Source organism: Tamandua tetradactyla, chromosome 2 (genome assembly GCF_023851605.1).
Source record: "Tamandua tetradactyla isolate mTamTet1 chromosome 2, mTamTet1.pri, whole genome shotgun sequence".
Taxonomy (NCBI): Eukaryota; Metazoa; Chordata; class Mammalia; order Pilosa; family Myrmecophagidae; genus Tamandua; species Tamandua tetradactyla.
Window position 1 is genome coordinate 122,439,133 of NC_135328.1, and position 27,319 is coordinate 122,466,451.

A 27,319-nucleotide genomic window follows, 5' to 3' on the forward strand; every position below is an offset into this window, starting at 1 on the left:
ATTTCCATCATATGCTGAAGTCCCTCTCATGTTCTCCCTTTGCATTCCCAAACCTAACAACTTATCCATAAAATTATAACCTACCTCTTGGAAAAAGACTCAGAATGAATGTTATCCCAGGGTCCTGGACACAGAATAACCTTTCACAGATGGAGGGTCCTTTCCATTTGCAAAACATATTAACATTCACTAGCTACTTATAAATATTTTGGTGCTTGCTGCTTCTCCATCAAGTTGGAGCAAGCCAAACTGGTAAAGCGATGGAAATGGAGACCAGAAGATCTGGGTTCCAAGTCCTAGCAGTGCTACCCGCAGCAGTGAGCTTTGGGACAGGTCCCCTTAATGTCACTGAGTCTTGTAGCCTACTCTGTAAGATGGGCACAAAAATACCACCACTAGCCTCAGGGGCTGGGCTAAGAAAATTCCCATTGACAATGTATGAGAATTCTAGACCATAACCAGGAGCTGAGCAGGGGTCCACTCATTCTTCATTTACCAGCAGGGCATGCATCATCACCCTTCCTTTACAGAGGAGGAAACTAGTTGCAGAGTTTGATGGCTTGCCCAATGTCACTCAGCTAATAAGCAGCAGAACGAACCCTATGATCCTGTGTACTTTCCAGTGGCCCCGTGAGCCTCATGCTTCTGAACACCAAGTGAGGACCTGAGCAGGGCACCCAGAGGTGGGCTAATAACGCCCGATTCCATATGCCTGACTATATAAAGCTCCTGTCTACTTTTAAAAGTATTACACAGAACAGATAATTAGTATTTATTTAAAATACCAGTAATGGGCCACAAGGTTGCCTCCAATTTTTTTTCACCACCAGCGAGGAGATGTGGCTTTTTCAATAGGGCATGCGGGTGGCAATGGCAGGCCCCATTTTCCATTCAGGTCCCCAGAAGGCCCTGTCTTAAGAGGGGGCAGAGAGATGAGGGCCCACAAAGAACAAGTAGCCCAAAGCCTCCTGGCTGATAAATTCCACCCTCTTGTTCTCCGGAGTACCGAGACTTGAACCTTAATTCTGTGAAAGAGGCCAAGTAGAAAGCTTCTCTTCTGCAAAGGAAGTTCTTCACGAGCCCTGCTGATCCGGTACTCCCCAAATCAAGCCAGGTATGATTTTCCAAAGTGAAGAATGGTCATTCCAAAGTGAAAAATGGCAATCATTAGACCCAGGGATCCATAACAGTGTTATTCCAACTCATTGCAGAAAAGAGACTTTCCCCTAATGAGTTCCCGCTGCTTTGTCACTCCTTAGCTCAGAACCAAATAAATGTTTGTGGTAATTCTTGCAGTAAGTTTCTAAGCAAAAGCGGCTTGAGATCCATATAAAGATGATTCAAAGAACCAATCCAATTTTTTTTTCCCAATAAATTCCAGGTACCTTAAGAGAGGTAGGTGTGACCGCAGAGCCCCACTAGGCTGGAGGCACACACTCAGTATTTGCTGAATGAATAAATGAATGAACCATCTCCATTCACAGCCTTGGGCACAGGAAGTCATCTGTACAAGATATTAAATCCCCACAAAGTCTCAAAAAGTCAATCAGTCAAAACAAATGACCCTTTTGGCCTGAAAAGTACCCACTCAGAGTCCAATTAGGAAAATGGAGCCTGTGTATATGCAAACGTAGCATTTGCATTTGATTAATCCAATGAATTATCTAACAGCCTCCAGAGAGAATTTTTTTTCCCCTTTAGCTGCTTCAAGTCCTTCTTTCAATGTTGTGATTAGTTATTGTCAGGGTGAAAAAGTACAAATCTTTAAAAGGCTGTAACCGCAAAATTATTAGCACTGGCTCAAGTTCCTAAATTGAAAAACGATGAATGAAAGATTCAGTAATTCGGGCAATTGGCTGAAAACTTGGGCAAGGGCTATGAGTTTTAGTTCCTCTTCCATCCACCTAACAAACTGCTGCCTAAGCTTCTGGGCTGTTTTTCTCGTCAAGAATTGGACCCTGGAGTCCTGCTGGCATGGGAAAATTTTAGAATCAGATTGCCCAGGGAGAATGTGCCTTCATGAAGTGAACCCGGCAGATGAAAATCATAAAAACACAACAAGAGTGGGACAAATCGACTTCCACCCCCTCATGGGAAAGGGAGGGGATGCTGAAAGGAAGTAGTAAATGCGGTTCATGGGCGGGTCCCATCCACGCAGCTCCCCCAGCAAGCCTTCCACGCCAGCTGCTTGCTATGCCATCTGTTCTTGCCCAGTCGGCTTCCCCTCAATGGTTTTCCACTGGAGCTGCCCTGCTCGCCCTGTCGGACACAATCAGGTCACACCAGCGTGCTGCCTGCACCAGACTTGCTGCCTATCCCAGCCCCTCCCCCATCCCAATATTTCTTATAGGGCCACCAGCTCCTATAATGACGCTGCTTCTGCCCAGAGACCCAGTCTTCACCAGGTATTTGTTGCCATGGCCTGTGAGAGCTGTGGAAAAGCCCACCTAACCCAGGCCGAGTGACATCCCAGCCCACAGAACCAATGACATTCCAGCTTCCCGCAGGACACAGCCAGAAATGGCCAGCAACCTGCAGCGTGCAAAAGCCCTCCATCCCTGGCTGCTTACTTTCCAAGCTGGCAACTCTCCCGGGTTTGACTGCGACTTACCCTGAAGCATGATGCCAGTCCAACCGCTCTCATTCTGCAGAAGGTGGGGAGGGGGGCATGCGTGGGGTGGGGGGTAGGGTGACGCGCCTCGCATGGCTGGGCTCAAAGCAGACTTGGGTAAGGCAGCATGTCGCTTGGAGGCGAGGCTGACCCAGGCATCTGCACCCACATGCTTTCATCAAGCACCAAATACCAAGCACTCATATCAAGTTGTAAGTTCCTAACTGAGGGATCTTAAAACCCACCTGAAAAAAAAATAAAAACAAAAAACAACCCAACACCAACAAAAAGACACAGGGCTTGTGCTATGGGCTCTCTTTCACAGCATTCAAGGCTGCTGTAGGACATTAACCCCAATTCCCTCCCCAGCTTCTGTGGAGCTGACATCACGTCTTAGCTCCAAACAGCCTTCTCACCATTTATCCCGCTCTGGCCTCTTTTCACTGGCCTCCCTCTTGAGGACGCACGGGGAAAGAAGACAAGGCGGTCCCCACCTTCACCGTGGAACCCCACACGGGCCTGATTTATCTGCAGTACCACGCTGTCCCCTCTCTGCATCTGTGCAGGGAGACACACGTCACTGGGGGCCACACTCACGACTTTGTTGCTATCAGGATTAGCTGGATTAGGGACTGATTCATAAGGACCCCCTGGCGTTGTGAGGAAGTTTCATCACGAGGTCAGTGCGGTGTGAACTATATTCTGTCAACACCACCACTCCTTGCGGCCAACAACCAAAAGGGAGTGGGGGCGGGGAGGATGCAGGGAAAAAAAAGGCTGCGAACACAAAATACGTGAACTCGTGGGAGTTATAAATTCCACCCCCACCACGTATCTAAAAGGACATGAACTATTCAAGTCTGTCCTCCTTTCAAACGATAAACCTACGTTATTCTCTAACACCAATACGGAATTCAGTGGGTCTGATAGTGGGGGTCGGTGGAACGGGGACTAAGCTGCGCACAGACCAAACCACAAGGAAACTTCTGGCCTTTTTCTAAAACCAGCCAAATAGTTTGGGAAGAGAAGCACAACCGCTGAAACTGTACATAGTTTTCGATGCTGACAAGCTCCTCCAAGGTGGATAATTTCTATTCTTCTAAAGGAAAAAAACAGCAGCAACCTGTCCAGCAGGGATTTTCATCCTTTTTAATTTTAAGGAAAAACAATACAAATAGGAGTAGGAGACGGAGTGGTATGAGGACTAGAAAGATGGGGAGAAAAACCAAAGCAGAATTTTTAACTCTTTAAAGTCCATTGTCTGAAGTTCTTCCTCCCAAGAAATCATTTGGCCTCCATCCACTGCCCCAATCCACCATCCTGGCTGCCACTCATTTGGACCTGGCATGATGTAAACCCAATTTGTAGGGAAAGTAATGGGACTTCTGCATGTGTGTGAGAGTGAGTGTGTGTGTGTGTGTGTGTTTTCTAGAACGGTCTCCTCTTGCACAGAACTGGGTTGTTCCATCAAAGCCATATCTGTTATATTTCTGTCTTTCTCTTCTGTTTGGCGTATTCACCAACAAGAGAAAAGGAGGCAAGCTTTGGCGGCCCTGACCTGCAGCTGGAACACAATACTTTCGCACAGCCCTGCCGACCCCTGACATAAATTTTATACCGCAGCTGGCATTTACACACTCAGCATTACCATATGTATAGCTGCTCGGTGCTAATTATGCTAATCACCTGTCTAACTCGCTGCTGCGAAAAATGGTTGTATTTAGCAGTCCAGCGCCTACCAATGCAGCTTACTGTGTGGCTGAAATGTACATTCAGACGGTCCTGAATGGCAAGATTTTTCCACATTGCTGGCTACATTCAGGCCTCAGAAAAATTTATTCAAGTCAACTGGTTTCGGTCCGCAACAAAAAAGTTACGAGAAAAAAGTGAGTGTGTTCTTGCCCTAACATTCTGGATGTGCTTGCAAGCAAAATGATAAATCAATTGGTGTGGGAAACAAAAAGGGAGAGAGATTTCTTTTGGGAGCCATGTGAAACTGTAGCCTATTTAAAAAAAAAGGGGGGGGGGGAAGGGTCATCCTATTCCACAAATCTCTAGAAAGAGCAGTTAATAGATATTTAGCCCTAATCCCAATTCTCTCAAATTGCGGGCTTTGTTTGCAATTAAGCAAGGTATTAAACATGTACAATTTTGGGGGTGGGGGGTGGAATCATGTGTAGACTAAAATGATGGCATCACATTTAAGATTTTTTTACTTGTTGTTACAAGACTGGATGAACCTTTTTGGAGGCCAATATCAAGTAGTAGGAAAGAAATAATTTCTTAGACAGCTTGGGAAAATGTTTTTGTTATTTTCTCGCTCAGAAAGCCTCCATTTAAAAAGGCACTATGTGATGTTTATTTTGTGAAGAGGTTTCTGGTTTCCCCACTAATGGAGAAAAGGAAATCAGGGAATGGGGGTGGGGAAAATGGCAGAACTATTTAGGGGAAAAAAGGGGGTGGGGAAGGGAGAGAGAGAAGGAGTTAAGAAACCTACATTTCCCTTAATCTCAAAACTCACTGTTTATCCTATAGCAGTTTTTCTTGGTCACTCTACACAAGAAGCTTTCTTAAATTGGGATATTATTATTGCAGGTATTTTAACAATTCTCTAAATTCAAACTGAAACCCTATTTCCCCCTACTCACAAAATATGTTTATATAATTTTTTTTCCAAAGAAACCCTGAATTTGGTCAGTTTAAGGACAGCTTCTTACTTGATTCTTTGGACGTACAGATAATGTCGATAACTCTAGGTGTTTCAACTTCCTTGAATGACCTGCAGCACTGTAAAACAAACACCTTGTTCAAGCACATTCTATCAACTGGAGGGGGGTCTAAAGTGCCCAGAATCCTAAATGTAAGACTCCTCACTTATATTTAGAAGCCAGGAGCAAGGTGAAGGCTCATGTACCTTGCCACATAGCTTGGGGCTGCCCCAGGGCTACAAAGCACCAGAGCAGCTCTAGCTTTACAGGCTAAAGGGGCAGTAACCCTGCAGGTTCTCTCTGGTATGGTAGGAGGTCGTGAAAGAAAGTTCCTCCTTTGTTTGCCTTGATTCCAACACTTTCCAATTTCTGGAGCAGCAGACGAAAGGAAGATGCTCTGGGTCACTTAAAAATGTTGTTATGAGGGCAACAGCTCTCTTCCTGTCCACACACCCCACCCCAATTTTGTTGAACATTTTATAAGCTTATCTGACCCAATGAAGCAACATTATCCAAGCCACATCTTGCTCGCTTTGGCATCTCTATCTCATTCTCTGCCATTCTTTGCTAGCTCAATGTATTAATTTATCTGGGTCTTTATAGTTCCAAATCTTGACTGTGGAACCCCAAACACAAATAACACTACCAGCACTGTGCCTGCTGCAGAACAGAGGAGCTACCCTCTTTTTCTCTCCCAATCTCTTGCTCTTTTTAAATAGGAGACAGGCCACCCTGCTTCATGGCACAGAACAGTGTTTACATTGCAATACTTGACTGTGTAATACATCTGGCATTTTTGGGCAGGATTCCTGAGCTAGGGGCCAGAAGCCCTTAAGCAATGATTTAAGGGGAAAAAAATCATACACATTGACTTCACAAAACTCATTTCTAGGACCTTTTGCTTCTTGTATACATGTTTCATCAATAACCAAAAACTAACCTGGTTGCTAAATTGGGGAAGTCTACTATATCTTTCCATTTATCCTAACACTAGTAATTGAAACTTGTGGGGTGGTATAGGGACTTGCTTTTCCCTGGCCTCGCCTTCAGAGCCAGTGTCATTATGGGACCCATAGGCAGTGTGGACTGTGGGGCCAACTCACACCTGCGTTTCTGGATTAGAAATAAGGTCCTGACGCCACCTTGTAAATCTCTCCAACAACAAACTTGTCATTCATTAGCAGCTACCTAGGTCTGCCCACCAACAATACAGTTTTCCTAACGCAAGACAGCTGTTTCTCCAACTATGCTCCAAACCTCCAATAAAACAAAATAGTCCTCATCTTCAGGGGACAGAGGAAGGGATGCATTTTTCTTGATGCCAAACTCCCCACAACAGTCAAGAAGTTGCTCACAATGGTGTTATTCAATTGTTTTGGAATGCTAATTATTTCTGTCAAACCTAGTTAAAAGACACATTATAAAAATGAGCTATGGCAGTACAAAGAAAAAGAAAAAAACCTAAATCCAATTTAAAGGGGGAAAATAGAATAAATATTATCATAAAGCATCCAGTTTGGAGCTTGAAAGCAAAGGATAAGTAATGAAAGTGTCTCTATTTTGATGACCGTGATTACATCTGCACAGTCAAGGAATTTTTCCCACTGAGAAAAGTCCCAAAGATGTTCTCTTAACAGCCAGAGGAGGCTACATCAGGAGAGCCCTCTGCCCTCTGGGATGTCAACCAAGACATCGATGTGGACACACCATCTAAGGTCATGGAGTTGGCCAAGATTTGAACAAGGAAATCTGTCCCCTTGGATCTCTGTCCAAGCATCATACTCCCATTGGCTTTGGTGGGCATTCCAGCCACAGCAGGTCCGCAGGAGGCTGCCTGGGTCAGAACGAGAACCCAGCGACGCTACAGGACCCCGTTCTCCCATACTCCATACCACACCAAGGCACTGAGGAACAAAACTCATTTCCACCCTCTTTGTTGGTTTAGCATAGGTCGGAGGCACTTGTCAACGGATTCCAAAGTTACTGCCACAGTCCATAAGAACGCCACAATTCTTCAACCCAGGAAGCACCTCTTTGGCTGATAGGACCCCATCAAGGACTATGGTCTCTGGAATCCACCCTAACCAAGATAAGGACCCAAAAGATGCAAATGGAAGCTCTGCTCTAATATCTCCTATAGCTGATGTGAAACAATAAATTGTCTAATAGCGTCCTGCCAGTTTTTGATTATACAGATTTACAGCCATTTCAGATTTCATGCTAATGGCGCCAGAGGTCTACTTGGGAGGAAACGATTTGGGCAGATTAGGAGTAGGTGGATGGAAGGATGGGTGGGAGGGAAGAGGCAGAGATGGAGAGAAGGGAGGAAGGAGGAGAATACAGGAGGCTCAAGGCTGAGGGAAAAGGAAAGAAGAGAGCAGGAGTAAGAAGGTTACGGGAGCCACTAAGGGGCAAAGGAAATAGTATCACTATAATGGCATCAGTGGACATGGGGATTATTGGGGGATGTCTTACATAGCTGGAATTCCCTCAATGTGTTTTTTTCAAAACAGTGTCAAACACTGTCAAAATCGTGCAAAGAGGTAAAATATGGTATTTATACAAAAAAAAAAAAAGAAAAAACTTGACCCCTTTAAACATAATTTAAAAATATTTCCACATTTGTTTTAAAAGCGCGGGGGTGGGGGCTTTTAAAAATCAAACGCATCCCCCCTAAATAGAACTGTCAGGGACTAACACTGGACAGACAGCTATCATGGATGGACTAAATGGGAGGCATCCACGTTGTAGTCCCTTCCGCTGAGGATTTGTGACCCCTTCTACCCCCCAATATGAGAAGGAAAGCAAGAACAGACAAGTTACAGCTCGCACAGAGTGGACAGAGCTCCAGGGGGTCACAGGGAGGTCAGCTTTGAAGGAGAAATCCAAATGAAATATAAACATGGCATTGTGGAAACCAGACAAATCTCCCCTAGCTTGTCCAGCCAGCATTAATCTCGGCATCAGCTGTGGTGCATAATCTAAACAAATGGATCAGGCGGTTCATACATCTGGAAGCTGTCATCTTCGGGAGCCTCCAAGCGGCGTTATGCAGATCTGAAATACTACATTGCATGTCCCAGCTTTTAAACTCGTTGAAGGGTCAAGAACGGCAGGCAGCACATAGATACTGAGGATTCGTGGTGTCAACTGCCCTGGGCAGAAGGCACTCGAGGCCATTTGTTATTTTTAAGACAATTATTGTCAGGTGTGACTGTTTCCATCCCTTGTCTCCAAGTATGAAAGCAATATCCTGACCGCTTTCACCTAGATGGTAGGTGTGTGTCTGCCCACTACTGGAATTTAATAAATACCTATCTAATAAACATATTTTTTACTTTTAAAAGTGTACAGAAGGGCTAGGGAGCAGAGACTAGGTACATTTTGTTCTGTGATTCAGTCCCTGGTGAAATGCCCCCAAAGGGACAGCCTGGATGAGCCAAAGGGCTGACTTGTACTCAGGTAATAACCTTGGGAAGGCCGTAAAAGCTGAGTCCATTCTGTCTTTTTGGCTAATACACCTCAGCCCCCCGCTGTTCATTTCATCTTGGGCTCAGTCATGTCAGGGCACCTCTGGGAGAGAATGAGAGCAACAAAGAGCAAATGTGCTTTTCAAGCTTCTGAAAGGGGCCGTTATTTCAATCTGAAAAAGGCCAGTGGTATCTTTTATGGCTTTTGAAAAAGTCACCTTTATGCTAAAGACCTTCAGCCACAGTGATTGAAGGGAAATAATGTTTTTTTCTGCAAAAGTAGTTACATGAGTCAGTCAGTATGGGAATGGGATGGGATGGGAGTGCTATCTTACTTAACGAATAAAGCTCATTTACATCTATAGCAATCCATTTGCTCCGTCCTCATGAGACAGTTTCATCTACATAGGATGGGTCTCTTGCAGATGCAATTCTTTAGCATCTAAACCAGTGGTTCTCAACTGGGGTGATTTTGTCACCTCAGCTCCCCTCCCCGTCCCTTGCCTGGGATATCTGTCAATGTCTGGAAAATTTTTTGAGTGTTGTCGCAACTGGGAGGATGCTACTGGCATCTAGTGGATAGAGATCAGGGCTGCTGATAACCACTCTACAGTGTGCAGAACAGCCCCCCATGGCAGAGAACCATCAAGTCCAGAACATCACTAGTGCTGATACTAAGAAACCTGCTCTAAACTGAAAGGATAGGGAAGCCCAATGATCTCCTAGAACTGCCTGGATTCAAACCGAGAAGACCGAAGGCATAATGCAAGCAAGGTGTAGACTTGAGAGAACTTATAAACATCAAGCATGCCTTAAAAAACTTTTTTCCTTTAAAAAAAAAAAAATCAAAGTCACAACTTCTATCCTGCTCCCTGGATGACTGGGCTTCAGCAGCATTGATGATGAAACACAAAGGCAATATGGATTCATTTCAAGGCTGTTAGCCTTTGCAGAAGAAGAGGAGGCCAGGGGCCAGGCAAGCTTTTAGAAACAAAACAAAAAGCTCAAGGAGATAAATGAATGTTCTGTCACCGGAGAATCTTGACAACAAACTTGTGCCTGAGTGAGGGGTGGAATGGGGGTAGACACATCAAGGGAAACAGATATTAAGGGAGCTGGGAGGCTAAAACTGCTAACCCAAAAGGAAATGTCAATAGGGAAATGGGCAAGATGAAAAATAAAGTGTTTCCATTCTCTGTCAGGAAGGATGAGATCCAAGAGAAACCCCTTCTGGTCCCAGGCAGGACAGCAGGGGCCAGTGGACTAGCACAAGTCATGAGAAAAGCAAAGAATGGCAAAAAGGAAGAACTGGCAGCCCCCCAGTCAAACATCTTGCATGCACAGGGCACCTTCATGATGTGGCCCCACTAAAGGGAAGCACTGGCAGTTCCCCATGAGGCGGCACTCCTGTTCTCCGATCGTTTGCACAGGCTGTTCCTTCCGCCTAGAAAGTCCCCTTCCTGTCTCTCCTGCCCCTGTGCCTGGCTCAGACCTCCTCCTGCAGGCCACCCTAGAAGATTTCCCTGGCATCGTAGCACTGCCGCGCTGCATGCTAACAGCCTGTGTACTGCTATGTGTGCCTGCAGGACAGAGAGGCTTCTTGAGGTCAGGGGACTGTGCCTCCCCCCCAGGCATCTCTCTGGAAGCCTGTGCAGTACCTGGCACAGAGTCGGCACTGTGAATGGATGCAAAGGAATGCTTTCATTTTTAAATGAAAATTAGTCTCTCCCCACCTTGCAGCCACTGTCATATATTTCGGTATTAGCAGATGCCCTAGGTCCTTACCAAGCCTCAATTACTCCATTCACAGATGACCTAGGTTTGGTATTTTTAACATGCAAATACTTGAACCTTAAGACCCAAGCTGGCATCTAACGTATGTTGACAGTTTCCTGAAAGGCAATGATTATATAAACATTTTTTCAGCAGAATCAAAGAATTCTTATCACCAATGCCCTAAAAAAAACATATGTTGAGAAAATTTTTCTTATATAGTTTATATTGGGTGGCACATTATGGCTAATATATTCAAGATATCTTTATAAAGCCACATTTCCCCCCATGTTAAAGAAAGCATGAAAGTCAAATAAGATGCATCCTAACAAGTGGGTCCTTTTAAGTTGCTGCCTGTATTAAAAAGATAACCTTATTTCAACAGATATGAGGATATACTTATCAAGTCTAGCTGTACACGCTCACACACCAACAGAAAGGTAAATGGGTATTTTAATATCACTTTATCACAGGATAAACAACATTTTCCCTCAGTGTACCTTAACATCTCTTACTCTTCCCTTTCTCTGGTTGCTTTTTTAACTAGGGAAACAGGCAACCCCTATTCATTTGGTTTATTTGTGGAGCAAGCACCCTTGGTCATGCCCAGAATGTTTATATTCTCTATTGGGAAAACACTGACTAACCGGCTTCCTGCTGACAGTGATGAGGAAGTTATTTAAAAGACTGAAACAAAAATTAACCTACATTTTAATTCATTAAAATGCTACTTCCTTTTAATTCACTGACCTCTACTACAGTCTAGGATGGCAGAGAATTCTTACCTCTGAAAGCAAATGTTGACACTACTTGCTGCTGATATGAACACTAAGTTTGCTATGTTATAAACAAGATCTCTGAGTAGCTAAATTTAATGTGAATTTAAATTTAAAATATAAAATAGTACAGCAGCTTCCCTGGTTGGGCTTACCTGCATTTATTAAACTGATGCTTTTTCTATAGGGAAAGAATCTTAGCACAGAATGAATGAGTTAGAAATCAAGGTCAAGGCACCAGGAGGCCAAACGACTTAAGTCGTTAATAAGCAAAGTAGACATAAAAGGAGCCAGAGATGACCCACAGTTTCTCAGTGTCAGGTGTGTCAATAATTAAATATTATATGTAATTAAATTACATAAACTATAATGTTATCAAAATAAAAGTTACTTCGCTGAGTTTTAAAGTGAGTGATAATATATAAAAGCCTGTCACATGACTACTACTCAATAACTGGTAGTATTAATATTAAGTAAATAACACTTGATCCAAGAACCAGGGAGCCACACTGAAGTTGCCAAGGCAGAACTGGGAAAACTCCAGCTCAGAGGCCCAAAGCAGGCAAAGTGATTCTCCACCTCAGGTATGTTCCTTCTGTCCACTGCAGAAAAACTCCGCTCCCGAACTAACCAATGTGGAGCACCACTCGTCTGCCACGAAGCCTGTTTCTATTCCTTCCAGGATTAAAATGGATTGTGTAATACAGAAATATGGTTCTTTCTAAAAACATGCAATGCTGAGAAAATAAATCATATTACCTTTCTTTAAACTAGTTAAAAGTCAAATGAACATTCTTGCTCAAAAAAAACAATTAAAAAAATCATCTTTTGTCATTGTCATCACCATCATCTACACCTGACAAGTACTTATTGGCCCAAGTTGCAGTAAGTGTACACCTGGACCAAACCAGAACCTTCCTCTGATCATCCCGTGCTCTGTCCTAAAACCTGGGGAGCCCCTTACAGTTTAGCCAGTCACACCATTTCCAACCTACAGTCCTACTCTCTAGGCCCCATGGGGGCTATTGAGTCCTATCCCAGGGGCCTCACACTACTGTCCACCCTAACTCAGATCACTTGACTCTTGCTTTTCTGAGCCCGTCGGTGCTTGTAGCCACTTCCTAGAACACTCTGCTTCTCCTCCCCTGCCTGCTCTCCAGGTCTTCCCAATTAGCTACACCACCTCCAGGGGGCTTCTATCTCCCCACCCCACCCCAGCTTAACTATGTACACTCCAGGGTCGTTTCAACAGTGAATCCCAATGTAGCCCAAGTCCACTGAACTCTGACGGTTTTAAGTGCATGAATTTGCGTCCACACCCCCAACCCCTTCCCCCCCATCCACTGTGGGCTGGGAGTATCTCACTCCTCTCAGTGTTCAACATAGGGCTAGGGACCTCATAGCTAGGTGCTCAGTAAATTTTCTGCTAGGGCCATAATAAATGCCTAACAAAACTCTTCTTTTATCTATCAATGACAAGGAAATGCTGAATTGAGGTAAATTACCCCCATGGATTCCATCCAAAGAACACTTTCCTAATAATTACCAGGCTACTTAAGGCAGGAAGGTTTTCTGGTCTTAATTATTTGCACTATTATTTTAATTGTCACTTCTGAACTAAAGACTCTGCCACAGGCTTGCAAAACGCGGCAAGCTGAGCCTTTCTAAACAAGGCAAGATTAACAAAATACTCTCCAAGGTTAGGCCTCTAACAGCATACTGAGCCGGGTGGCTGAAGCGTTTATGCATATAATTCTTCAGCTTCTAAATCTTGTCTTAGGCAGCTTTCACTAGGAATGTTTCAGAGCGTTTGGGTTGGAGTATCTACAGAATTACTTCAATCCATCCTCCCCACCCTCCAGTAATTGATGAGAGGATTAAGACAATATTTAGGGGCTGAAGAATTCCAAAATTCGTTAGGGGCTGAAGAATTCCAAAATTCGTTATTTTCCAAAAAGGTAATTAAGAATCAACAGGAAGAAGAAAAAAAACCAAACACCAAACAAAAAATACTGTATCACCAAAAGAATATAAACTGTTTCTGTCTTAAGAAAACCAAAAATCTATTTTAAATTAACAGTTGCTTTTCAAAAAGGCCCCAAGAATCCCCAAATTGAGGAACGTGGAGAGTCTGCGGCCCCTCCCTCCAAACAGGCGTTCTTAAAACACATTTCTTCTTTCTGCCTGCAAAATGCAGCTTCCCCCCAGAATAATACCTTCTAAAAAGCCCCCACCCGCGAGGAAACATTAATCTACTTTGCAAACATGCGTTCCAGTCTGCTTTACTATTTTTTTCAACTCCTCCCCCCCAACACACCCTTTTTTTTTTTGTACCTTGAGACAAATGTTTTTTTCCCCCAGAGTTGAAAGCCGTCCAAAAACAGGACCACACACGCAGCCGCCTCCGCAGGCCGGCGCTCCGCCCGCCCCTCCGCCCTCCCCAAGCGCAGCGGCCGCGGCCGCCGGAGGCGCGCGCACTCCTTCCAGCCGGAGGGGTGGCTTTTTTCTTCCACCCCATTCCTTTCTGTTTGGACGAGGTGGGTGGGGGCGGGGGAGGGAATGAAGCTGAGGAGGAGACCCAAGACGCAAGAGCCCTTCACCCTAGCCGCGTCTTGGGGCGCTGCACCAGCCGAACCCTGGCGGGCCCAGGCCCGGGGGACCCCCGGCCGTGCGGAGTGGTCCGTCCCGCAGAGGGGCCCTGCGCCCCCGCCAGCCCGCCCTCGCCACTCTCTCCCACAACACCTAGCAGAGCGCAGCGCCCCGAGTAGATTACAGCGCGGCCTTTGTCGGGCGGGCCTGGCTCCTAGCCAGGCGCCCAAACAATAAACAATTCCCCCTGGTGTGGGCAAGGGTTTTTCTCTCTTTACTGAAAGGCTCTAGGTGTATTCTGGTAAATATCTTTATCAACTGAAAGGCAGGGAAGGGGGACTGGGGACTGGGGACTGGGGGAAAGAAGGGCGCAGCAGCCAGCGCTGAGTATCTTACCTTCCACCCACAGCTCCTCCACGTTGGTCTCGAGATTAGCTGCCTTTAATCCTACAGCGAAGGCCCCAAATATGAGGAGGCCCACAACCAAAAACTTGCCGCAGTTTTTTTGAATGTAACAACCCAGTTTAAATAAGAGTCTCTGAAACTTCGCTCTCAGCCACAGCGGCGCTTTCCGGCCAGTAGCCTTCCCCTAGGGACGAAGCAGAAGTGAGGAGTGAGTGCTGGAGAGTCCCCGCGCGCGCACCCACGCCCGGTCGCACACACCCGCCCGAGGATCCCCCGACGGCCCTGGCCTCGGGCGGCTGCGACGCAGCGACTCGCCCTCGGGGCTGGAACCCAGTCCGGCCCGAGGTAACGCGAGCGGCGTGGCGGGGGTGGGTGGGAGGGGGGCTGGTCATAAATTATAAATCCGGCTGCAGCGTGGGAGCTGCATCTCGGCGACAGGAGGGGCACCCCCACGCACGTCCGGCGCAGCATCCCTAAGCGTGACTTGGGGGCCTAGGATGGACAGGACACCCGGAGGAGGAAGCCGAGGAAGAGAGAAGCGAAATCGCTTAACACTGGCAATATTTACCCTGGGTTAGGGAAGAGGGATGGGGGTACATAATCCCTGCGGGTGGAGCCCAGTTTTTAAGAACAAGCCAACCCAGTTCCCCTTCCCAGTAGATCCTGCTCCAGCCATCACCAGCTCGGGGTGCCCCGGCAGGGACCGGGGGCAGGGGGGTGAGCGCGCTTTGTTAACAATGTATTGCGGGTTCCCGCATCTAAACCCCCCGCCCGGCGTGGTAGCAAACGAGGATCCACGTGGTGAGCGCGGCGACCGGAGCTCACTCGCGATGCATTTCCATGCGGCTGTGTGAGCTGAATTAGGAAGTGGGGCAGCCATCTCCAACTTACGACAATATTTGTGATCGGAAGAGGGCAGCCACATGGATCTTTCCCTCCTCTCCCTTCCCTTCTGGTTAAACGTAAAAAACCACCCGAGTGCCCTGGGGAAGGGCCCAGGCCGATGCAGGCGGGGGTCCTGGCGGGGCGCTGGTTCCTCCCGGCGGCGGCGTTTCCCCCGCGCTGGCCGCGACCCCGGGCCCGGCGGGCCCCCGTCTGGGTGCTTGCCTTCCCCGGATTCCACACATTTCAACGAGCCTCGTAAACACAATGAACCCGGCCGCTCCATAGACCCGCACTGCGGATTTAAGGTGGCAATTTGTTTACAACGTTCCCTTTCTCCCCAGGCTTTGAGAATAGGCGGCTCAAAAACCGTCAAAGAAGAGGGGGGATGCCCTCTCCCGAAGATAATTTTTAAGGGAGCAGAGATTCATGCTCGACAAAAGCAAAACCGGCTGCCAAAAAAGGAAACCACCTTTATTTCAGCTCCCTCCCCCCCTTCCTCTCTCCGCCTCCCTCCACTCCGCCTCCCCCTTCAAGATGTTAAGAAATGTGGCTTTACAGGGGTTTAGGCTGCAAATAGTGGCAGGGGTGCAGCAGGAGGGGGGCAGGGGCAGGGGCACGGGGGCAGGGCAGTTCCGCGGCTGCCCTCGAGGTGGTCGACTGTGGATCGCTTTCCAGTTTTCCAGAAAGGAACGCCGGGGAGGGCGCGTGTACACGCGCGCGCGCGCGCACACACACACACACACACACACACACACACCTCCACCCCCTGTGGCCCTCAGACAGCCCTTTCCTCCCAAGACCGGAGGGAGGGTTTGAATTTTTCAATCCCCACTTGTCTACTTCTTTTGCTGGAGGGGTGTGTGTGTGTGTGTGCGTGCGTGCGTGCGTGTGTGTGTGGCGGGGGCGTCCCAAAGAGGAAGAGGAGGGAAAAGAGAGTGGGAGGAGAAGAGAGTCTGAAATGCACCTTGGAAATCTGCTCCAGAGCGAAGGCGGCGTCGCAGTAGCTGGGCCGGTGCAGATAGTCCCGGTCCGGCGCGGCGGTGCGGCGCAGCCCCCCGGTCCGTCTGCGCCTCCCGCCGCCGCCGCCGCCACCGCCGGCCGGTCGGTCGGGAGTACCACTGCATCCGCCGCCGCGGTCCTGGGGCTCCGCGGCGTTACCAGCCGAGGCCATGTTGCCGCCGCCGCCGCCGCCGCCGCGGGGACCGAGGCTTCCCGGGCTGCCCGGCGCGCTGCTGCTGCCGCCGCTGCGAGCTCCCAGCGCGCCCAGGCGCTCGGCTCGCGAGGACGCTGCTGGCCCCCGGCTGCTCGCGCTCGGGCTGACAGACCTGCTTCTCCGGCTCACACGGCGGGCGCTGCTGTCGCTGCGGCCGCGGCCGCTGCCGGGGAGTCAGCCCCTGCGCCTTCCATTGCCACATTGCGCGGGGGTCCCGAGGTCTCTGCGGCCGCCGCTGCCCACATCCAGTTCGCGGGAGGGCGAGAGCTGGCGCGCGGGGCGAACCTGTCCCTCCGGCGCTCCGCGGTGGCTCCTTGCGGCCCCCAACCCGCCCCTCGACCCAGCACCTCGACCCCTTCACTGCAGAAAGCACGAGCAAAACCCCGCCGCTCCCGCCGGCGGGGCTGACTCCCTCGGCGTCTCCCGGGTCGCCCCAGCTGCTGGGGAGGACAAGCGCAGGATTGCCGCGGCCGCCGCGGGGTCCGGGGCTGCCCGGCGGCTCTCAGCGCTGCCGGGCGGGGGCAGCCGCCGCCACCGTCGCTGCTGCTGCTCCCGCGGCTGCTGCTGCTCTCGAGGTTGCTGCTGCTGCTGTTGCTGCTGCCGGTGCTCCTGCTGCTGCTGCTGCTGCTGGCCGTGGCGGCTCCTGAAGCTGTTGCTCGGGCTTCTGGGGCTGCTCGGGCTCTGGCTGCTGGGTTCGCGGTGGCTGCTTGGTCCCGGACTCTGCTTTCTTGTGCTCCTCGCCGACTCGCTGGACCATTCTGCCCCCGTGCAGCGCGCCTCTCTCGCTCCCGGGACCTGAGGACTCCGCTCTGTGTGTGTGCAGCGGGCAGCGGCCGCAGCAGCTCCTTGATTCAATAGATGAGATGGAAGAAGAAAAAAAAGAACTCTCTCCATTTGGAGAAAGAGGAGGAGGAGGGGAGGGGGTGGAGGGGGAAAGAGCGAGCGAAAGAGAAAAAGGCTGGAGCTCCCGCCCCCGGGGCTGTCAGATGGCTTGGGTTTCTGCGACGCGATTGGCTCGCGGAGGGCAGAAATTACTCAGCAAACATGACTATTATTAGCTGCTTAGCAACAGCTCACCAAAGTAGAGAGACCACCCAGGTAGGCAACCCCAGTGTGTGCATCCCCGGCTTCAGGGGGAGCCTCCGAGAGCGCCAACCTTCTCGCATGCAATACTTCCATTAAGGAATGCACCCCCCTCCCTTCTTTCTTATTCCTTTTCTTTTCAACAGTGTCTTCTTTTTGTGAGTCGCCTTTTGCGCGCACACACTAGCGCGCGCGCGCACACACACACACACACACACTCGTATTTGCTTCGCGACAGACACGGGAAAAATGTAATATTTTTTTAAGCGCTTAAACAATTTCTGAAATTCCTCAAAGAAAACCCTTTCAGAGGCACCCTGGCCTCAAGCTGCAGCAGATACTGGGAGGTCCGGCTTGAATTCCCAGGCCTGCGCCGATAATGACAGGGTGGCGGATAGTGCACCAGTGTGTGCCAGATTTTTTTTCCCCCTTCTTCTCTTTTCTTTTATAACTAAAGGGAAGACTTAGACTCTCGCAGGGAAAAACGCCTCGCATTAAGATAAACAAAATGGGAAGTTAAAGAGGAAAATGAGGACATTGAGAAAAGCCCCCTTTCTTAAAATTGCCCGCCTCCCAAAGAGCCCGCTTCCCCACCCCAAACCCCCGGAAAACCCCACGACCACACAACCCTGGTTTGAAGGAGTCCGGAGTCCCTGTTGTATAAACGTTGAATCCAGACACCCGAAGCAGTCTTGTGAAGGCAGAGGCGCTTTTTATTTGAATCTTAAATGTAACATAAATAAAAGGAGAAACAACAGAATCCTTTCAAAAGCCCAGAGAAACGCAGTTGTTTTTCTGAGGACAGAAACCTTGCCCTGGTTATTTGCGGTTCATTCGGAGTCATCTCCCATCTTTTTTTTTTCGCCAGTCTCATGTCCTTATTTATTGAAAGTCAGTTTTAAACGGATTTTTACAAAAACCGTAGCCATCCTGTTATATTTAGTAGTAGCGCAACGTACCAGGGGAGAATAAAGGCTATGATGTTGGATTCTTCATTCGAAACAAATTGTGCGCTGATCGCGAGGACTTGTCCCAACCTTGCGGCCACTGTCACCAATATAGTCCGGGGATTCACTTCCCATTGGGGAAGAAAGCCCGGGACCCTTTGGGGGTGGATCCTGGGGCCAGAGACAAATCAAACTGTCTAAACAGCTCCGCTTTACATTAAAATAATTTTTTTCGAGCTGGTGGATTTTGTTTTTCTTACGTTCGCAAGTTATTCAATTCCTCCCTGTGGTAGGGGCCAGATCCCTGAATCATACCTCGTTTCAATCGTTTTTCTTTCTTTTTATCTCTAAACTGCAAAATTTAAGTTTGAACTGCAAAGAAATCCGCGGCAGCGAGGAGCCAACTGAGGCCGTGAAATGGAGCAGTATAGCTTTAAGATGCACACGGTGTGTGTTCATTGAAAAAAAAAGAAGAAAGAAAGGAAAGGAAAGGAAAGAAAGAAACCCAGATGGAGAGAAAGGGGGTGGAGCGGGGGAGGAGGCGGAGTCCGCGGGCCACGTGACCCGGGGCAGAGCCCGCGCGTTAGTCGCCGCCTCGGCGGCCGGGAGGCCTGTGCGCGCGCGTGTGTGTACGGGTGCGCGCGCGCGCTCGGGTTCTTGGACTCCCCGCGCCCGAGGTCCAAGCCAAGCAGGCAGGAAGAGTCGGTGCGCTGGGCCGGCTGCTCCAGCCGGGACTCCCTGGAGCCTGGGCGAGGCGCGCGCCCGCCTGCACCGATGGACGTGCGGAACACGCCGTAGTACATTCCTGAAGGCAGTCCGGCCCCCTTACGTCGCCCAAAGCTTGCCCAGCCCCCCCGCGGCTGGCCAATAGCTGCGCGCTCTGGTCCTTCCCATTCAGCGGCCCCGCATTGCCGGCCCCGGCCCGCGCAGGGCTGCAGCGGGGCGCGCGGGCCACCGGGGCGGCCCACGCGGCTCCCGCAGGGGGCCTGTCCGCCAGCCCACCCCGCCCCCTTCCTTCCTCCCTCTCCTTCAGCCTACGGTTCCCTCCTCCCTATTTGCTTTCCTTTCCTTTCCCTTCATCTTTTCCTTCTAACCCTTTTTCTTTCTCACCCATCTACCCTTCCCTCGTCAGCCTCGCCTCATTCCCTCTACCTTTTTCTCCTTCCCGGTTACCCTGGGTGTCCTGGAGAATAAAGAGAGACAAAGAGATTAGAAGTATCTGGGGGGTGTTCCGGGAGCAGGAGGAGGACTCGAGTACCGGAGCAGCGCGGAAATTCAAAACCCCTGACTCCAAGGAACACGTGATTTTGTGTGCCGGCTCTTGGAAAGGTCTGCTAAAACCCTGAAGGGAAAACAAGCACGGTGCAATTTAAATGACACGGCATTAATAAATAATATTGCAGGAAGGTCGGGCTCGACACGTAGTCAGTTTAACCTTTGAGCAAAATCCTAATCCTTATTACGTTTGATAAATAACATAAAGCAGGAAGGGCGATTTATTATTCTAATTTTTCTTCCTGAACGATTTCTGCAAACTTTTGAAGTCAGGCCACTTCGTGCTTGCTGTTGGAAATTGTTTTTTAAAGACTTGGGGGTAATAGCCGTAGCTTCACACCAGGTACCCCACGGATACGTTACTATGTTCATCTTTTCAAATTTCTTTACAATGTTTTAAACCAAAAGATCAGCTTTTCCTCCCAGCCTTTTATTTATAGGAATCTCAGTGCCCCTACTTGGATTATGGAATTCTAGCATGAAATTTTAGGCTATGTACAAATCGTAGCAACGTTTAAATCCGCGCAGGCAGCTTCAGGTACTCCTGTTCTGGCTACTGCTTTATGTGCACCATTTTAATGGCAAAGCTTTTCCCACTCGGACTCATTCCCCTCGGTTTGACTTAATTCCCAAACGTTTTGAACATTGATCCGCGAGGTTTTCAGCGCCCAGAGCCCTCTTGCCCGCTGTTTGATAGGTTAACTTTTCAGAATTGCAGACAATGGTCTCGGCCTGTAAATTCTACCCATTGGTTCCAGAACGCAATCCCGAGCATGGGCTCTAACAAGCGCTATCTTAATCTCTCCACCCCCCACCCGCCGCTTCCCCTGTGGTCTGCTTTTTTTCATACGCAGAGATGAATTACTTTGAGGATCTAATTGGCCTTGTTTCTGTAAGGTTTTAAGAAAGGGAAGAGGAGCTAGTGTAAAAAGCCTGCTCGACTTGGGTGGTCAGGGCTGAGGCCGCCCCCAATTTGCCTCATTGCTGATGCATGCGAGTGCGACATTCCCAGCGATAATGTTGTCCCTAATCAATCTGGCCTTATTTACATTTGTAAGCATTGTTGGCTTTAATATGCATGCCCTGAGCAGGGGACCGCAGCACCACACCGGGTTTGTTAACTTCAACTAACCACAAGGATCCCACAGACCTGATATGGTGCTGATTGGAGGAGCCAGGCCTGCCTAAGGTGTCTGCTGGGAAGAGGGTCCCTTTAATGGCCTTTCTGTGGCTTAGCTCCCCTCCTGAGAGCTTGGGGCCTTATCAACCAGCAGGAGTTGCCTGCCTCCTTGAAGAAAGAGCTGATTTTTCCCATTTCTTCTTTCCTAATAAAGTTCATCTCGGGGCATAAATTGTCATTTTCCCCCCTCCCCATCATGATCCAAGTCTTTCCTGGAGCCTGTAGCTTTAAAAATAGATTCCTTCAACCCTCTGGATTCCTTCATATTTCCTCCCTTTTTCTGTTTCAATACTTCAAATATCCACCCCACACACATCTAAAAAAATTTGACATCCGATTATCCAAGTGATAAGATGACACTGAAATAAAACATCTGCCCTTTGTGTTTGGATGTTCCAATGATAAGTGGTTGTGGGAGCCAGAACTGGTGGAGTTATGAAAAACCACAGTGAAATTTAACTTTTCACTGGTTTCAGACAAAACCAAATGAGTCTTAAAATTCAATGGAACAGTTATTTTTTGCAGGGTATAATGAATGAAGGGGTAAATGTAGCCTGGTTATTTGACCCTTGGGCCATGTTTTCATTTTGTTTACTGAGTTTAATACTCTCTTCCAGAAATGCAAAGAATTACAAGCATTACTTAATAATCCCACAGTATTAATGTTGAGAGGGTGGGATGGAGAGAGGAGTTGGGGATTTTGTATATTATTCTATTTATGGATGGGGAGCCTAGGGTTCAGGGTGTGAGTGATGGGCCAGGGCTTGAGCAGCTCAAAGCAGATACCTTGAATGGATAAAAGTAGAGTCTTGACTTAGCTGTAGCCAGTATGCCACCATCCACACTTTCTTGGCTTCCTGAGAATGCTTTATTATTTTCTCATTGGCAACTTTTGTATTTACTTAAAAGGTGATGGCAGAAAATTAGTCGGAGGTGGGGGAAGGAAAAAACAGACTCAGCAGCCACAGAATATAAAACCACTGGGCATGACTTCTCTCCCTTCTCCCTTCCTCCTTCTGTCTCCTCCTCTCATCCCCCCCTCCCCAGGATTGGAGGAAAGGGAACAGCTCAAGCCAACTTGTCAAAATAATGCTGCTAATTACCCCTGATCTCCTTTAATGGGAAGCTGCTCCCAACTCTACAAAGGAGTAAATGAGGGTCCACAGAACCAACCCAGGAGCACTGGCATTTTTTGAGCTTATAAGTGAGCTAGGAGGAGGGGGACTGGAGGGGAGATGTCCTGAAAGGTCCCAGAAATCTTCACATTTATTACTCCACGTTCAAATAGTAGCTTGAAAGGGGAATTAGGTTTTATGCAGTACCAAAAGCGACTGGTATTCAACTGCAGAGAGACTGTTCAGAGCCTACAAGGAACTTGAAAGAAAACATGGCGTTGACCCTTGTACTGATTTTCTCCCTTCTCTAAATATCTTCTTAACCACATTGCTTTATTCTACTGAATAGAGATGTATTCTGGAAAGACCCAGAATTTGAACATTTTTCTCTCAATCTCTCTCTCTCTCACTCTCTCTCTCCTCTCGCTCCTCATCTCTATCTCCCTGTCTAATATATCTATATCAAGCTTTGCATTTGGCAGAAGGCATGCCATTCATTTCAATGATCTCTGTCATTGGGTCCTGCATGAAAAAGAAACTGAGCAACATGATCCCTTTGACCCACTGCTGGAGCAACAAATTTATTAGAGATATAGGCATGAGAAATGAAAGGGAAGTAAAACAATTCCAGCTTATTGTGTGTCTTTCTTTCATACTGCTAATCCGGTTTACACATCACGCCTACATGTCTCAATAGGCTTTATACACTGTGGCAGAGGCGGGAGAAAATAAAAGGTGTGTGTGTGTGTGTGTGTGTGTATGAGAGAAAGAGAGAGAGGGAGAGAGGGAGAGAGAAATGAGACAGATATTTTAATCCATATTGATTTGTATTGTCAGTTTTTCTATCTGTAGAAAATCGAACACAATTTGCAGAGCAGCCTTTTTTTCTTTTCACAAAAATAATTTCAAGTGGTGCTAACTCCTATTCAACTAGCTTGTCAGATTATGACTAGATTATAACTAGAAATTAGATACACTTTTCACGATGAGTTTGAAATGAAGCTAATACCCCAAATTGAAAACTGGCACATTAGATGGCAGGCTTGCTGGTGTTCACCTTAATGCAACATTTTAATTTTAAAAGATCATGGACTCAATGGCATTTTGCACCCTGTGGAAGGAAGCTGGATGACAAGTGGAACACACACAAAGTCACAACTGAAAGCCCCTTGTTCTACAACATGGTACACAATGCACCTGAGGCAAAGGGTTTATCCAAGCTACCACCCAGAAATAATAACTTACAGTTACAGAGATGACACTAGAAAGCACTGCCTTTCTTTGTAGAGGCAATTAATTGCATGTTGCACTGCTGAAGCCAAACAACTACAATAACAAACTTCGCACACACACACAATTATGAAAAAGGACTATTGTTGTGGTTCAAAACCTTAGTTATCCAACTATAACATATTATACATTGTTATAGTTGTGGCTCTTTATTGTTTATGTCAAGTTATTATATATTTCTCCTCCCCAGGGAGGAAGGAAGGACCTCTCCCAGGTCTAAGAATATAGGGGGTCTCTGGACGTCTTCCATAGACAACCAACCATATGGTTCTTCTTAGGCAATGGAAATTAAGATCAGAAAACTTTGGTCTTAGTGCTTATGCACATGCTAGGCGTCATTCTAAACATGAATTTTTAAAGGCGGAGATTTGGCATTTATCACCCCAGAGTTTCAGTCTCTGGAGATCCTGTGGTCCCAGTTTTGGGCCCGGGTCTACTAGGGTTTGAACAGTTCAACCCACCTCGGGGCTTCCCGCAGGCGGCACTCAAAGCGGTCTGAGCATTTAATGGGTATCAAGCACGAGTATGTACGAATCCGTGGTGCAAGAGTCAACAGATACCTCTCTTCTACCGGTGGTCCCTTCCTGAACGCAGAAAGCCCCGTTGGCCCTTTTTCTCCACCAACGACAGGAGCAGGGGGAGGAGTCTGACCTCTGGGTAAGGTGCTTCTCCTAGCTCAGGGTGTCCCACCCAACCAGGCGTGCGTGCTGGGGCGCCGAGAGTGCTGGATATGGATGTGAGGGGCGTGCGCCCATCACCTCCAGCTGGTGCTCCACGAAGCGCCACCAAGAAGCGAGGTCTTGCTCGGTGTGCGCGCGCGCTCTCTCTCTCTCCAAGCCCCCCACTCTCCCCCCGGCGCTGTCACTCTCTCCGCATCAGCCCTTCCATCACCAGCTCTGCCTCCACTTGCGAGTCAGTAGCCACCACCAGGCTGATGAGCGGAAACCAAGGTGACGACCCTTTCAAGCGTGAAAATGGGATCCGAGGCGACCCCCTCCGTGAGAATTCCCCCCCGGAGCCGTTCCCCGGCCCAGGCGCGCTGCAGCCAGCCCCCCTCCCGCCCGCGGGGCCCGCCTCGGGGGATGGGGGTGGGGGGTGGAGGCCCCGGAGCGTGCGAGGAAGCGTGGAGGCGCGGGACCCGCTCCGCGTCCCGGCGGCGCAGCCCACCCCAGTGCCGGCCCCCGCGCGCGGCCCGCCCCTCGGGTCCCACGGCGGGTTCCCGCGCCACGATCCGCGCCGCGGGGCATCCCCGACCCGTTGCCTCCGCGCCAGGACGCCCGGGGCGCACGCCCGCGAGGTCTCGGTGGCGGCGGCGGCGGCGGCGGCGGCGCCCGGCTGCACTCACCATAGCCGGCCGTCAAGCCCTGCCGGGAGCGCGGGTGCCGATCGCGCGGACGCTGGGCTGGGATTTCACATCAATTCCCTTTTTTTTTCCTTGCCCCCCTTTCCTTGTCCTCCGCTCCTCCGTCTTCTCCCCGTCTTCCCTCGTCTCCCCCTTGCCTTGTCGCTGCGGGTCTCTTTGTCTTCCCAGTCCGTCTTCTTTTTCTTCTTCTTCGTCTTCGTCTTCTCCTCCTCCTCCTCCGTCTTTACAAAAGGAACGGAAAGTGTAAAAACCCCGGCGCGCTGGGCCGCCGGAGGCTTTCGGCGGAGTGCAGCGCGGACTCACAATTACAAGCCTGTTTCTATTAAGCAGTTCCATGGCCCTCGGCGTGGGTGGTCTGCTGCGCCATAGGCAGGACCTGTCAGGGTCACGTGACGGATCCGAAAACTTTACCCCTTTACAATAAACTCAAGGAAAGCAAAGTAAACTCGAGGAACGTGCTATCAGCACAGCCCTCCTGGGTAAACAGGCGCTCCCCTCCCCGCCTTCCTGGGAGGCGCCCGGCCCAGCGAGCTCCGGCGAGCCCCGGCTGCCCCCTTCCCGCCCCCCGCGGCCTGTCTGCGGGGGGCCGCTGGGCGGGGGGTCTCCGCTCGCTCTTTCGCCTTCCCCACCTTCCTCCCTCACCACCGCCCCCATCACATTATTTGCTAACATTTATCCATCTTGCCAGAGCCGGGGAATGCGGGGGGGGGGGGAAGCGGGGAGCGGGGGCTGTGAAGGGGGAGTAGGGAAGCTCATTTTCAGCACCCCCAGCGCTCAGGGAAATGAGGGGTGCCCAGAGGACTGCAGAAGAGCACCATCTTTCTCGATTTTCAAAGCCCTTTCCTGCTCTCATTCCCACGGAAGCCTGAGAAGCTGGGAGCATTCTGGTTGACAGGCCCACAGGCTGACAGGGAGGCAGAGAGCCAGGGAAGCCGGGCAGATAACAAGAGCCACCCCGGGGGGATGTTCAATACAGCGAGATGTATGCGGATCTCTGTCATTTGTGTCGGAGTTCCTTGCGCAGCTGCGACTTCTGAAGAGACCAAGGTGGAGTCTCTTGGAAACCAAGATGGGTAGCTGGCTGAGGAATCACTAATTGATATTTGCTTCTTTTCCCTTCCAATTACTGTGGTTTTTGGGGTATGCCACCCAAAAGCTCCCACCCACGCTGCCTTCCCATACGCGGCCAGCTTGGGTGATTGGGTTAGATGGAGGTGGTTGTGGGCCCTAGGAGGCCGGCGCTGAGCGTCTTGCCCTAAATGGAAACGTCCTTTTCAGGAGAGACCTTGCTAACAATGTTGAACGTTTTACCTGCTCAGTCCAGCAGTCTAGACTATGTTTTACACACAGCTGAAGAGGTGCTGTTTTAAATGGACTGCATTAGGAATAAAGATGAACTATAGACACAAGAGCAGGGGAAGGGAGAAGATTTACTGACATTACCAAGAGTTAACTCTCCTCTTCAAATAAAGCCAGTTATTTTTTTTCTTACTGAGTTCTGGGCTGACAATATGTATGATTAGAGGTGCATGTGCACGCGTCTGTGTGTATTATTATTTTTTAAAGCATAATCCTAAGAATTACAATTTATCTCCCTCCCCCACAGATGACATGTCATTCCTTAATATAGGGTCATTTGAATTTCCAGAGTGTTTGTCTTTGAAACACATTAAGTAATTAGACATTGGAATGCTAGGGCAGCTCTGTGTATTTGGCTGGTCCAGAAAGTCATTTCATACCAACTGGCTCCAGTAAAAAATGGACTGAAATGGGCATTAACTGAGCTTGGATCCTAAGAATCACGATAATTTTAAAACAAGCAAAACAAACCAGTGATATTTTCTTCAGCAACACGTTCCCCTATATTTTGTTGTCTTATCAAAGGACCGTATTCAGTCCCTACTGTAAACTTGGGGACAGGTTTTGTCAGCAAAGAAGAGGAACACATAAATCCATCACCAAATAGAGTGGTCCACCGTGTCAAGACAAAGGGGATAAGCAAGAAGAGAAACAATTTAGCAGAGGACATTAAAAACAGTACAATATAAATTTGCTAAGTGTGCTAGTTTCGTGGGGAAAATTACAGTAGCGCCTGTGGACTTTTCTTTTCCTAAGGAAAGTCGAGACTCTTCCTGTGAGCCCACCTGGCTACATGCTCCTTGAGTGGTGGCCAAGGCTGATAATGGAGACCAGACCTGGGTTCTGTGGGTCCGAATGCATGTGCTGGTAGTCTAAAAAAATGGCTTTTAGGGACCCAGTCAATCATCCATTCATTAAGTTGCAAGCTTCAGGCTTCAGGCCCATCTGCTTGCCCAAATACTGCAGGACGGAAAGATTACAAAGTATCTATTTATGTGTATGTGTGTGATCTTGCTGGTACACATGACCTGTTAGTTTGAACTGGGAGTTGTAGTAAGAGTATGTTGATCTTAGTCCTATTTCATCCAAAGGCTTTTTACAGCTGGGAACAAAGACAAGCTGGGTTTGAGAGCAAATGGTTGGCAATGGGGGCCGAGGGGGTACAGTCGGGCAGGGAGAGAAAAATTTTGGTGATGGACCCTAAAAAGTCAGGCAGGAGGGGTATCCCCTGGAAATCCCTTTTTTCCCAAGCGAAACCAGCCCCTCTTTTCCTTCCT

At 48.8% G+C, this 27,319-nt stretch overlaps 1 protein-coding gene across 4 annotated transcripts in view; it reads right to left on the bottom strand.

Annotated features, from left to right (window-relative positions):
- PTCH1 (patched 1) overlaps positions 1–24,745 on the bottom strand; it is a 68,323-nt gene extending 43,578 nt beyond the window's left edge. The window contains exons 1-2 of one of the 4 annotated variants that reach the window (XM_077148707.1): positions 24,666–24,745; positions 14,324–14,516 (exon numbers count right to left, since the gene is read on the bottom strand). In XM_077148707.1, coding sequence (XP_077004822.1) covers positions 14,324–14,516; positions 24,666–24,668 — 196 coding nt within the window. In that variant the 5' untranslated portion in view covers positions 24,669–24,745. Of the gene's footprint in view, positions 1–13,672; positions 13,796–14,323; positions 14,517–15,223; positions 15,375–16,181; positions 16,389–24,665 lie in introns of those variants that run through there. The other 3 variants (XM_077148706.1, XM_077148710.1, XM_077148708.1) reach the window with 3 other exon arrangements.
- Positions 24,746–27,319: the final 2,574 nt, after the last annotated feature.